Here is a 14,382-nt window from a genome sequence, read left to right as displayed (position 1 = left end):
CCAATTTAAACTGGTCCTTATTTAGGTGTTAGAAAAACCGGAAAAACTGCGCGAACTCGCCACCGACTACAATTGTTTTATCAATACTTGGTGATACTGTAAATCTTCAACGAATTTTAGTGTGGTGTTTGTAGATTTGTGGTTTTTCTTTTGGGATTCATAAACGCATTTTTTACATAACAAAACAGATGAAGGTACTGTGTACATTAGATAAATATTCTATCTAAATAGATACCGTATAAGCTTAATTCAGTAATGTAGCGAAACATTGTTATGTGAGTTCGTTTTCCGGTTGTGAACAAGGATTTCCGTCTACTTACGCAAGAAATTTTATACGGGAAAATTTACACATACCCTATGGGAAAAAAATTGGGACTTTTGAAATTAAACTTCTTACGTGGGAAAACTAATGCGAGAATTCTTAACGGAGTTCTGTTGTATTTATAATTGTTGATGATACAGTTAGCAGCTTCAAAAATTATTTCAGATATTTAGAAACCGTGAAGAAAACCCAGAAAACTCCACGTATTCCTGTTGATCAGACAGGAACTCGCAACAACTAACTACCACTAGTTCAGTAGATTTACCCACTCGGTCATTAGCGGGCTGACTAATATTAAATCTTACTCAAAATATGTTTTCAGAAATGTAATTAATTCATATTAATAATAAATTAATTTTATTATATTATCAAATAATAATATATTTTAAAACAATAGAATTTATACATAAACGTTTATCCACTTGCCAACACGTTGCACTCTATTACGGACATGAAATCGTGGTGGAAAGAGATAAAATCCGCATTGAAATCTAAATCTGGGTAAGTAAATCTTGCAGAAATCAATATTAAATAAACAAAAATATAGTATTAGTTTGATCATTTTTAATGCTCGTAGAAAATGATACTAAATATGCCAAAGGATGCGTACGTTCTTAGTTTTTACCTGAAAAAGGAAGAAGTTTACGTAATTTTGAACTGATGAAATGTGTGCATATTTTGTTTGTGCCATTTTGCATTTTAAAGTAATAATTTTTAGATAAATAGAGAATCAATTAACGAATCCGCTATAAATAACTGAGTTATATCGGATTTGTAAGCATTGAACAAATACAAATTTTAATTCAAATGAATAACATTTGAATTAAAATTTATATTAATAATTTGTTCCCACGAATGTATACACAGTGGCATTTTGTATACAGTAATTTTGAATATAAATAATTATAATAATTAGTATTAGTTAAAATATTAACTTTTTGTTATGAAATAATTTGATTCTTTTAATTTATTATATTTTATTTATAGATCGAAAAAATCAAACAGCGTCATTCCTAAACAAGATTTCAATCCTGATAATTTGGGAATCGGACTTAGCAATATGAATAATTTAAATCCCGTTTATTATAGAAAGGCAAATAGTTTCTTAGAGTTGGAATGGCTAAACAAGCATCAAATCCCCGATAAATTCATGTGGAATGACGACAGGAAATTCAGCAAAATTATCGAAATAGAAATAGAAGCATTTCCTACAAAAGATTCTACTGCTATCAAATTTAACATGAACGATGGAAGTTCGATGGTTAGTAAAACATTTTACAAGAGACCATTGTTTGTCGACATTTCGGATGAAGATAAAAAGATAAAATCGCAAGAAGACGCCGAAATCACAGCAGACAAAGAGATTGACTTTGAGGAAAAGAATCCGAATTTAACGCGACAAAAAATCAATTCTGAAAATTTTGGGCAAAGTGATATTGAAGAAAATCCAGATATTCCTCCTCCCTGTGATGGCGCCAAAGCAACCCAAGATCGTGATGACGTACAGAAAATAAGCGATGAAAAATCATCTGAAAAAATAATTAACATTAGAAATGAAACATCAGATAAGAGCTACACGGATCTGCAAGGAATAAACCATTCTAATAATATTGAGGTATACAACAATTATGAAAGCTTAAATTAAGTTTATATATTTTTATTAAATAACAAAATCATCATTAATGTCTATTTTCAACATTCTTTCCAAATGCGGCCGGATGGCCGAGCGGTCAAGGTTCGCAGCCTGCCGCCCTGGGGGACCCGGAATCGAATCCAGACGGGTCGAAAATTCCCCAGGAATTTTTCGGGGGGTGGTGCATCCGGATACGTCGGTCCCCGTCCCTCACCACCCGGCCGCCCCATTGTGGGCCTGGCCGAACCCATAATGAGCTTGCTATAAGAGGCCCTCTTAGTGCCCACAGGGCGGAAAGAGTTACAAAAAAAAAAAAAAAATTCTTTCCAAAAGTTTATAATTTATTAAACAAACTTTTTAAAAATAATAATGAATTTCTAAAACCATTTCGTCAAAAATTGTTTAAATAGTAATAATATTACTCGGCGATGGGTACTCTTGAAATCAAATTAGTGTGCATCACAAAAGAAGGCAAAATTAGTGGCGTAACCAAGATTTTGAAAATTTGGATGCTGCAAAAAGCAGATTAAGAGGGACTAAACCACGGTTCCCCTGTCGTCGTTCCGAGAATATTACTCGATTACCTTAGAATTACTTTAGTTACCTAATCTTACCTGATTGAAGTCATGCGATGTGCGTTTTTATTTTTAATTTTAGAGTAACAAAACTAATTACTTTGGTATTAAGGGATATCAAAAAACTGTACCATAAGCATCAACCTGAGAATAAAGGTGTATTTGTCCTAATGCAGTGATCTGAAGAACGTAAAATGCAGTAGGCCTACTTTCAAAGAGTAAAATTGGATTTTGTGTTTTGAAATCTATATTTTCAAAGCATGAAATTCATAATTTATACCATACAGTAGTTATGTCATAAGACTGATAGTCTTAAAACCGTTAATGTTACACATATTAGGATATAACATTAAGGGTATTATATATTATATTATATTATTTAGGTTAATGTTACCTTAGGTAGCCAAGATGGCAGCTCGTCTCTAATTCCAACAAGGAAACAGTGGGACGCACGTTCTAACCTAACTTATTCTAATAAATTACTATAATTATTAGCAACCAAATTATTAGAATAGGTTAAGTTAGGTTAGGTTAGAACGTGCGTCCCACTGTTTCCTTGCTGGAATTAGAGACGAGCCGCCATCTTGGCTACCTAAGGTAACATTAACATTATTTAAATATTTTATAATGAAAACAAATACGATATATATATACCATATTTAGAATATTTAAACTTATAATTTTATGAGGAAATTATTCTTGATAAAATTCTACGATAAAAATTATACGTGTTAAAAAATGGTTACTTTATATTAAATAAGTGAAATATTTTTACAATGTTCAAAACTAATTTCATAAACTATATATTACTCATTCCTTAACTTGATCATTAGTAGCCGAGTGGACAACTGGCAGTTGTTGGCGGGTGGCTGGTAGTTGATTGTGAGTTTGCTCAGGCACAAACCCACCATCAACTACCAGCTGAACCAACTACTTCCAAGGTTTCTTCACATGTCTAACACCTAAATAGGCAGTTTCCCATAGAAAATCCTCCCGGGAGGTATCCACCTTATGTTGCGTTGCCTTAAATCATCGAAACTTTCTCATCAAACTAAAAAACCATTCGTTAATAAACATGCAATGATATATATATATATATATATTTTAATTACAACTTTAATACAGTAAGTTTATTACAGTTAAAACTTGAAATGAATAAATTTTACACAACTTTCTCAAGTTTATTTTCAATATTGTACAATACTTTGTGCTATATTTTCGTCATCCACTCTGCTCTACGCATAATACGAACTATTTATAAATAATTATTTTTCTTTTTTTCAGAATCAAATAGCAGTTGAAAAAGGAACCCAGACATCAAACTTTGCCTTACAAGAATCTATAAATGAAACATCAGAGAGTGAAAAAGAAACTTATCCCACGATTCTAGAACAAGAATCTCCAGAGATGGTTTATTTCCAGTCTTTCATTGAATTCCTAACAGACGATAATAGCTTCCTAAGCGATGAGGAATACTAAATCCTAAAATTTTATCGCCATCTTGTAAAATTATATCGAAATAAAATCTCAAAATAATTATACAAACTTTTTGGGTTGAAATTTTTATCAGAATTAACTACTATAGATTTTAAAGTCAATTTTTATTTGGGAAATTATTGAGAGCGCTTAATAATTCGGCAAGTATAAACAAGTTTATCGTGCAAACGACTTTTTAACAAGTTCACATACAATGATCAAACAAGAAGTGCAATGAATGAAACTGGGAAAGTACAAAAATGCAAAAATATTTACAAGCGAGCGCCCAATATATACGTGGTACGATCCAAAAGTTCGGGGACTGCAGTAATCTACGACAACAAAAGCATGTATTTGAAGTTACAGCGTATGAAATGGATTCTACCAAACCATTTCTACGTGTTCAGGTTAATTTCACCCATGTCATGTGATTAAACCGCGAGCGCTGCTGTTTTTTTTCCGGAGATAGTTACCTTTGTCCTGCGACGTAATCAAAGTGGAGTTTCAAGAACAACCTCCAACATTTCGACTTCACCGTGACTAGGGATTGCAATTCAGCAGTGTTTTGAATCCAGCTGGATTTTTGCTGGATTGAAATCATTCCAGCTGGATCCAGCGCGGATAGTATTTTTGGATGCAATAGTATTATCTGTCTATCTATCTATCCTTATGTTTTTTAAATGAAATAAAACATTTTTAAAAAATACTTAAGAAGCTTTTATTATTTAGACTGGTCACTATAAATCAGTAAAACTTCTTACACATTTAGGTAGTAAACTTAACTTTGGTTCGGTTTAACACTCGAGATAGAGATAATTAACTTTAAATGTTTAGTTAGATTATAATTATAATGTAATCTTTAAGTTAAATAATAGCAAAGGTAATTCTACTGATTAATTTATATTAATATATTATAATAATGTAAGGACGGATAATCAGTGGCTATCAGTCTTACCAGTTTTCTTATATAGGCTCTACATATTAGTCTGTAGTTATTTATAAGTATATAAAACTATGTACTGGAAGTAGAATTAGTTAAATAAACTACACCTTTATCAATCCGGCAAAATTTAATAAAATAATAACGTTTTCAATCGTTTTTAACGATCTTCCTCGGTTACAAAAAAAAAGAAAAAAATAGAACATTAAATATAGAACATAAAATGTGTTCGGAAGAAATATAAAAATTAACGGAAAACGTCCAAACGGACAAAATATAGATAAATAAACAAAATAAATAGCGGAAAAAGTATATACAGGGTGTTTTTTTTAAACTGACGGTACTCAGAAACATCTGTAGAGCAATCTAACAGCCGGACTGTCGCCAAATTTGGGAGAGTGACTAAGGACGACATGGAAAAGAGATTCCGCGAAGAAAAAAGTAATACCTAAATTCGCCGGTAGAGGAGGATTTGGCGCTGTTGTAGCGAAAAAGTTACCAGCACTTCACTGAAGAAAGGGTCATCAGTCGCTTTTTCCCACTTGCATGGCCGCCTCGCTCCCCGGATCTAACCCCATGTTACTTTTTCCTGTGGGGTTACTTAAAGTCCAAGGTCTATCTTGATAGTGTCCCAAACTTGATGACTTTGAAGGACAACATTTCTCGATCTGTGATGATCATTCCGGAAGACATGTTACGTTCGGCCATAGAGAACACGTAGTTCAGGATGCAATGAGTTGTCCAGCAGGACGGTGATCACATTGAAGAAGGGAGACGGTTATTTGGTGATTAATTAAACTTTCGTTATTACACTGAAACCTCTGTCTGATTATTCATTCGTGTGTTTGTTAATTGCAGCTTGATTTTATGCAGATTCTTAGCTGTTTCGCTACAACAGCGCCAAATCCACCCCTACCGGCAAATTTGGGTACTACTTTTTTCTTTGCGGAATCTCTTTCCCATGTCGTCCTTAGTCACTCTCCCAAATTTGCCAACAGTCCGGCTGTTAGATTGCTCTACAGATGCCTCTGAGTACCGTCAGTTTAAAAAAAAAAACACTCTGTACAGTAATACCTCGACTTACGCTACCCCGACTTACGCGAACCCGGAATTACGCGATTTTCAAATCTCGACGATTCGTCTTTTGTTTGAGCGCCATCGCAAACAACAACTTACTAATTTGTGTTTCTTTGCAAGCTCTTGGTGTATTATATTTGCTACTTGATTATGTCTGTGTAAATAACCTGTCTGTGCCAAGAGCTTGCAACCAGAGGTGATGTGACATTTTTCGCATGTGTCATTTGTGAGTGTTGCATCTTTGAGTATGTGTTTTCTGTAGTTTTTAGTATTTATGACCTGATCCTGTATGGCAATCATGAATCCTTCCGTCTCCCCAAAGAGGCATCCCCGAGCTAACCAGCTGTTTGACGCAGTTTTGTCAACAAAATCCTGGGCCAGATCATAAGGATGCCTGCCATGGAGTGCCTTTCGAGCCCACGATTGCTTAATGGTGTCTATGCCTTTTATATGTTGTGTTGTGTCCATATGATGTGAGTGTAAGTTTAATGGTGTGTTATTCGAGTCTGCTAGAGTTACTGCTTTATGTAATTGTGATGTTTCTTGTTTTTTGTAGAAAAACTCTCGCAGTGACTGTATTTGTTTGTAGTGAAGGTTAACTATGTCAATGCAGGGCCACGTCTGCCATCTTTACGTGGAAGGGTTAATCTTTCTGTGGCAGATTTAGGATGATGATGTTTATGTTTAGTAAGTGTTGTTCTTGTTTTTCTTTGGAGTTGCTCGAGATCTGTGTGAGTCCAATGTATAACTCCAAAAGAATATGTGAGTACTGGGATGACATGTGTTTATTGCTTTAACCGTGTGTTTTGCATTTAACTGTGTTCTGAGAATAGCATTTAACCTACTTTGGTATTCTTTAATTAATCTTTGCTTTATTTGTGTATGTTCTGTTAGTTTGGCCTGTTGGAATCCTAAATACTTGTAGAACTCGCCCTCTTCCATTAATTCAATAACGTCTCCATTTCCAAGTGCAAAATCTTCTTTCTTCAGGATTCCTTTTTCTATGTGAAGTGTTTATTATTATTATTATTATTATTATTATTATTATTATTATTATCATCATCAACTCGTCTTGATTATATATATAGATATGGAATTTTCATATTTTATATCTATATCTATATCAAGTCCAAAATTTAAGTTTTAAACAAAATGTTGAAATCTGTAAATAAAATGAAGACATTAATTTATATTTCTAGCTCAGCTTTCTATGAATAAATATTCTATAATGACTTTAAAACTGTTTTTAACCACATTAAATGGCAACATAAATCTGATAATTTTAGAATAAAGTAACCAAATATATTGTAGAACAAACATTAAACATAGAAATCAAAATTTAAATCATTTTGAGGAAATATGGATGAATAAAACAATTGTATGAATGTTTATTTAATTTGTTACATAGGTTTTGTTAAGTAATATTTTTATATAAAATCCATAAAAAGAGAATTATTTTGTCTGTGATAGGCTCACTTTATCAAAATTGTACGGTCCTGAAAAGGACCTTTTGTGAAAGTCCTAAATTACTGTTTCATTTAACTGAAATGTTGCAGTACAATAGATCTTCGAAGAGCAGATCCTGAAATTGATTACTCATTATTTGTTGAAGTTTCTTCTTCTCTTTCTTCATTTAAATGCTCAATAAGAAACTCCTCCTCTTTAATGGCCCAATTATGCAAAATTGCTGTGGTTATTATTATATTGAGCATGTTGTCAAATTTAGTTCTTAGACAACTTCCAATGCGTGGAAATCGTCTTTTCCAGACCCCAAATAATCTCTTGACGATATTTCTTGCTCATGAATGAGCTTTGTTATACCGTCTTTCAGCAGGATTCTGCGGATGTAGAAATGGGGTCATTAAATACGGCAAACAAGGATAGCTGCTGTCACCAACCAGATATCCATTACAATATCCTTGGTGAAGTTTTTCTTTAATACTGCTGTTAGAAAAAATTCTTCTGTCATGCATTGAACCTGGCCACCGAGCAACAATATTTCTAATTTTCATGTTTCCATCACAGATTACCTAAAATATACATTTAAACATGCATCAATTATATATTTTCATTAAAGTTATCAGTTTGAGATATCAAAGATATTATTTGATATTTTTATTTTCATATGTCAAAGAAATAGTCAAGAATATAACTATTTCAGAACAAGGCATAACAATTTAAAATGTCAGAAAAATATATATAGGCCATTGCATATTTAATAGTCATTTAAGCTACAATAAATTAGTTACAAAAATATTTGTGGAGAACAATAAAATTGTATTTTATTGAAATTTTACTTAAATATGTTTATTTTCTTAACCTCATAATTAAGTAAAGATGATATTGTATGTAAATAATTCTCACCTGGCAGTTAATAGAATAATAGGATTTTCTATAATAAAAAAGTTGAGCTCTATTGCTGTCAGGACACAGGATAGGTATATGAGTGCAATCAATTGCCCAATCGGAATTCACATCTCTACTGCATACAGTAGAGATGTGAACTCCGATAAGATCACCGGCTACCCTCTGGTAGCTTCCAATGGCATAAAATCGTAATGCCATCAATAACTGTTGTTTGGTAGTTAGTGGCAATCCTCTTCCATCTAGATGCCTAATTTCATCGCCAATGTGATTTAAAATGCGAACAAATCCAGATTTAGAAATCTGGATCATATTGAAAATAGAATTTGAAATTCATCTTCGGAATATACATTTCTATAGAGTTATTCCGATCTCGCATTACCCTCTCTCTTCGTAATTGTCGAGATGAATAATGTTCTTGATTCGTCCCGTTTGCAAGATTTATTAAATTAAGAATATCCATTATAACATGACCAATAAATGAATATGGTGACTTCTACTAAAGTAAACTGGTGTGTAAACCTGCTGTCAAGGGAGTCTAGAAAGTAGATCGAATAACTTGTTTCTAATCGCTGTCTACATTGTGGCAAGCAAGAAATGCTGTCTCTGCAATGAAATTTTTCTGAACTGTGGTCTATCCAATCTGTAAACCACCATTGGCCTCTAAATGTTCTCTCTGCAATCAGCTGCAGGGTTGAAAAATCTCCAGGAATTTTTTGACCTTTCCAGATTTGAACCTGCGACCCCCAGAGCGGTAGGCTGCCACCTTGACCACTCGGTCATCCAGCCGTCTGTAAACTAGTATTAGAAATTGATAAAAAAAATTATTATTCTTTAAAAATATAGCACTTAAACTCATCAGTAAATCATGTTAAACTATTTTTTTAATTCTGCAAATGCCATTGCAGGATAAGCATCCAGGCAGTTAAGGTAGAAAACTGCAACTCTGGGGGACCCAAAGATCAAATCCAGAAGAATTGAAAAACTCCAAAATAATTTTCTGAATATGTCAGGTCCACTCATTACCAGGCTGCTCCGACACCAACCTTAAGTTAGGTTCATATTTGCATACGAACAGCTACAAACGGCAATTCATGGGAGCAAACCCTAATGAACTGACCCCTTAAGCTGTGGTCACACTTTGCAATTTTCAGCCATCCAGATAACTGCAATCGCAACACTATTCATTAATTGGCAAACCTCCTCCAAATACTGCATATGAAACCGCGACTAAAAACAAAAAATTCGTATTGTGTCAATTTCAACACACAGTGAATGTTTATGCTTACGTCATTGTGCTATTTAAACTGGAGGCAAATTGGAACACTGAATCAGAATCGCATTTAATAAACTTCATCCATAATCATGAATGCCTATGAAATTCTAATTCTGTTTTATCAAAAAATAAATAAAATAAAATGGGCATGTAGAGATTAGTGAAAATCTGTGCCTGTTTTAAAATGGCTGGATTTATATGAAACTCCTTATTACAAAAATATAACTAAGGAAATGAGCAAAAAAAATACAAACATTTGCTTACATTTCTTTGTATTAAAAAAGAAGATAGTAAGAGAAGTGGTTGTGCAAATAATGTGTATAGATCAATGTGGGAACAAGTTTTGATTCATTCTGTATATATCAATAAAAATTACAAAATATTAGACTTGAATTTTATAATACTTATATTTTATCATAAGTTGCATTGTAATTTTATTTATTTTCAGGCTTTACATAATGAATACACGATTTCATTGGGTAGATTTGACAGCTTTATAACTGCAAAATTAAATGAAATGTCTCATAAAGAAGCAATGGAAACCCAATGCAATTTGCTTGCATTATGGGAAAAAATGAGTGAACAGATCAGAACTCAATGTTTTTGCATATATTTGTTTGCAGTTTTTTAGTTTTTTAAAATGTGTTTAATTTTTAATAAAATAGAAACTAATTTTAAACTCTATTTTATTACTTTTCTGTTTTGATTATTTCTGCTGATAACTCCTTCAAACTTTTTATTAAAAATTTTGTTTCTTTAGAGAATATTGATCCATATAGTTTTCTACTCACTTCATACTGTACCTCTATCATCATAAAAATGATATCCATTTGTAGAGTTTTTAAAAAAATAAGTGCACAATTAAAAGATAAAGATTTCACAATTTACCATTTATTCATTTTAGTATAATACAATACATACAATTGAAATTTCAATTCCATTATTATGATCAGTTAAGAGTATCTTAATTCTATGTGATGCTGCTTCATTATGACCTTTTGGTATTTGAAATCTGGAATAGATTAATTTTACTGATAAGCAAATAATATATAAATAAAATAAATAAATGCATGAAACTGGATGCTTAGATACAGCGGACACAAATTACAAAAAAGTCCAGTAAAATTTAATTAATATATAGATTATAGAATCTAGTATATGAAATATAAATCTACCTCAGTATTAACTGTATGCTTCCATTGCCATTCAACTAGTCCTATTGTACAAAAGTAACTTACAAAGCTATTGTTGCATTTAAATTTCACTCTAAAGTGGCTCAAAAGAATTTAGTTATCTGCTTTCTTGAGATTGTTCATAAGTAGTGTTGCATGATGCAGTGAGATAAGGTTTAATTTTTCTTGCATAAAACCTTGTGGAGGATAGAAGTTAAAATTATTTTTGTTGCTTTTTCAGGGGAAAGCAAGACTATATTTGAAAATACTCTCCAATCAAAAGAAAGAATGCCAAATGCATTTTCAGATACTCTTCTGGTACATGAAAATTTGATGAAAATTTTAAATATATATTTTTATAAATAATTAGATTACTTTTAAGATTAGAATCAATAAAAAAAATATCAAAACAAATTTTTTACCTATAATTGAACATAATTTTTCAGCAAAAATTGTTTAAAGTGAAAAGGCCCCATCATCATTCAAAAATATATGGAGAGAAAAAATAAATACAGTATATGTAATGCTTATCTTAAGGAAAATTTATACAGTTCTTAGTGATTGCTTGCTTCAATGATGATGCATTCTAAATGGAAGAATCATTTTGTCTTCCATTTGGAATGCATCCACATAAAGAAAAAATAAGCCAGCACTAACAACAGCCATTTTTACAATACTATAAAAACCTGATAAACTAACAATTATGTAATTATAAAATTATCAGGCATATGTAATTATCTTGACAAATATAAAAATTGATTTCTATATAAACATGCCTTTATAATTAAAATAAACTGATCCATAATCTTTTGGACCTAATATGCATAAATGCTTCCCATCTACTGTACCAAGACTATGAGGAAACAGCCACATTTCTTCAAATTCACTCTTTGTTAAAGGTAACTAAAGAAGAATATTACTTGTAATGTCTTATTATATTGAACATGAAGTATTTTTATATGAAAAATTAATGTCATATGTTAATAGCATAAACATCAGTTTAAAATAACAGAAATGACAGTAATTAGATCTTAAGAGTTTAAACCACTTTTCTTAATTGGAAGAGTATTTGGCATAAATATATATATTCACTTTGTAGATAATTTTTTATAATTTATTTGCAAATTTTCAATATACAGTAATACCCCGAACTTACGTGATAGGTGGGACCGAGCGATAACCGCATAAATCGAATTCACCTAAGTCGGGGTATAATTTCACATATAAATACATACAAATTATTTTTAATCGGGACTGGAGACTAAAGAAAACAATAATTTAGAAAAAATGTTTAATAAAATCTTAGATAATACATATGTATAACAAATTATATTATTAAAATCGTAAACCAAAGTTATTTTGATGTAGAAGGCTTCATAAAATTAACAAATTCGTCTAACAGCTCAAAGATTTTTTTCTCCTGCAAAATTTCCTCATAGCATGCTAATAATTTTTTTATTTCTCATTTTGTAGAAGAAATGCACTCTTCGTTGGAGTCTATATTTTCTAAAATTTGTAACCCCTTTTCAATTGAACTGAGGTGTTCTGTCAAGTTTTCACAGCTTCAAGAATTTTTTATTTACCTTTTATAATTGTTCTGACCATCAATTCCAGTCGATCAAACTTCTTTGCCAATTCACAAATTTTCATTTTTGCATCAAAGTCTTTAATAATGTTAACTTTACATTCCAAAGATAAAGTTTTTCTTTTCTTGTTTGATGCAGAAGAATCAGTCCTACTTTGTTTGGATGACATAGTAGTCTCTCTCAAGTCTCCGTAGATATAACAAACATAAAAATAAATAACACAAAATAAATTGTAGCTATGCGTCAATTCCGCGCAACATGTCCAAACATGTAAGCTGAACAATAGTGTGGGGGGAGTGAGTAATCAAGAGTTGTTTGGCACTCAAACAAAAGACAAATCGAAGAGATTTGAAAATCGCGTAACTCTGGGTTCGCGTAAATCGGGGTAGCATAAGTCGAGGTATTACTGTATACACCTATCCCTCGTTTTACACGGTACTTCTTTTACACGTTTTCGCTTTTACACGGTTTAAAAAATAAATGTAGAAAATAAACTGGCTATGATCAACAATTTTTAACTCTAATCTACATCTATATTCCAATCCACCTTAATTATATGTTATAGTTGATATTTAGGATACTAGGTGACAGTTTTATTTCAATCTGTCAAATAGTAACCGATATAGGGTACTCCCCCATACGCATGAAGTTGCATTCATTGCACATAGTTTTAAACCAGAAAATTTTAATTTTTCATATTCATAAGTAACAAACGATTACATTATTTTTAATTACATTTTTACATTACATTACATTACATTACATTACACAATTACATTACATTTTTATGAAACTTTCAGATTTTATTTTTTGTTCCTTTGTACTTTGTATTTAATTAATAAAAAAATATATTTTTTTTTGCCTTTCAATATTTTTGTTTGATTTATGTACCTTTAAAAAATTGAAAAAAAATTCATAATTAATAAACAACGAAATTATGCGTTTTTTGCATACTTTTCGATTTACACGGTTTTACATTCAAAAAGATACAAATTCGATTTATGCGTTTTTCTCAGGAACCTATCTTCCGTGTAAATCAAGGGATAGGTGTATACATAAGTTATTGTATCATTACCTTTAAATATTCATCTTTGTAAGCATCCAATACCTCTGGAATAATTTCAGATATAGTATTTGTTGCGACACTGATAAACTGCAAAATGTGTTTCACCTAATAATAATTAATTATATTGATATATAAAATTAATTTACATTTATAATAAAATTAAAAGTACTTACCAGTAGCTAAATACTGGAGCGTTAATGATAAATTCTCACTAACTAAAACTGGATTATGCAAGTAAAAGTGCTGTTTATGATGGGTTTCATTTTTTCTAAATGCTATGAATGAATGTCTCTGTATTCATATGAATCTATCACAATAACTTTCAACATTTTTTTAACTCTGTCAGCAGTTACTAATAATACTGTTTTTCATTCTGCAAACTTTTCACCTAATATGATCATTTAGTTCTCTTTTTCTCCTTATAAATTGTCAGCTAATGCTAATAAAATTCATTTTCTCTTTTCGCCAAGAGATATAAAGGATGTCTCTGTTTCGTTCATTTTTCTACTCATATGCTATTTGTACAATCAATCCTTCATTCTCTATCAATCATTAATAAAATTTTACATGTCAGTTTCTTATTGCATTGCTGCTGCATCTTGAATGTAACCACTGATCTGCTTGTGCAACTTATAACCACTGCAGCTGCAGTTACCTGCACAGCTAAAAGTTGCAAAATATGACTGCTGCTTTGGAATTGGTGTCCAAGTGCCATCAAGAGTTGAAAATATCTCAACTTTTTCTGAACTGTGGTTTGTCTGGCCAATCAATATTTTGAACACACTTTTCAGTGTGTTCAAAATATTTTTAACCAATCATATTCTAAGTTTGTATTATGTAGCATGATGCAAACATTTTACTTTGATTAGTATTTGTTTCATTCATTCATAGTGGT

The 14,382-nt window shown here is 31.4% G+C and overlaps 2 protein-coding genes across 2 annotated transcripts; one reads left to right on the top strand and one right to left on the bottom strand.

The window, feature by feature from the left end:
• Nucleotides 1-707: 707 nt before the first annotated feature.
• Nucleotides 708-4,048, top strand: LOC136988822 (uncharacterized). The gene is made up of 3 exons (XM_067286785.1): nucleotides 708-823; nucleotides 1,310-1,937; nucleotides 3,815-4,048. Exons 1-3 carry the CDS (start codon nucleotides 774-776, stop codon nucleotides 4,007-4,009), a joined length of 873 nt encoding a protein of 290 aa, XP_067142886.1. The 5' UTR covers nucleotides 708-773; the 3' UTR covers nucleotides 4,010-4,048.
• Nucleotides 4,049-7,822: 3,774 nt separating this feature from the next.
• Nucleotides 7,823-8,699, bottom strand: LOC136988784 (putative nuclease HARBI1). The gene is made up of 2 exons (XM_067286746.1): nucleotides 8,388-8,699; nucleotides 7,823-8,053 (listed from the first exon to the last, which is right to left on the bottom strand). The coding sequence occupies exons 1-2, from the start codon at nucleotides 8,697-8,699 to the stop codon at nucleotides 7,823-7,825; spliced, it is 543 nt and encodes a 180-aa protein (XP_067142847.1).
• Between the last annotated feature and the right edge of the window lie 5,683 nt (nucleotides 8,700-14,382).

This window comes from Centruroides vittatus, unplaced genomic scaffold, assembly GCF_030686945.1.
Source record: "Centruroides vittatus isolate TY-2023 unplaced genomic scaffold, ASM3068694v2 scaffold_386, whole genome shotgun sequence".
NCBI lineage: Eukaryota > Metazoa > Arthropoda > Arachnida > Scorpiones > Buthidae > Centruroides > Centruroides vittatus.
This window is presented reverse-complemented; position numbering and strand designations above follow the sequence as displayed.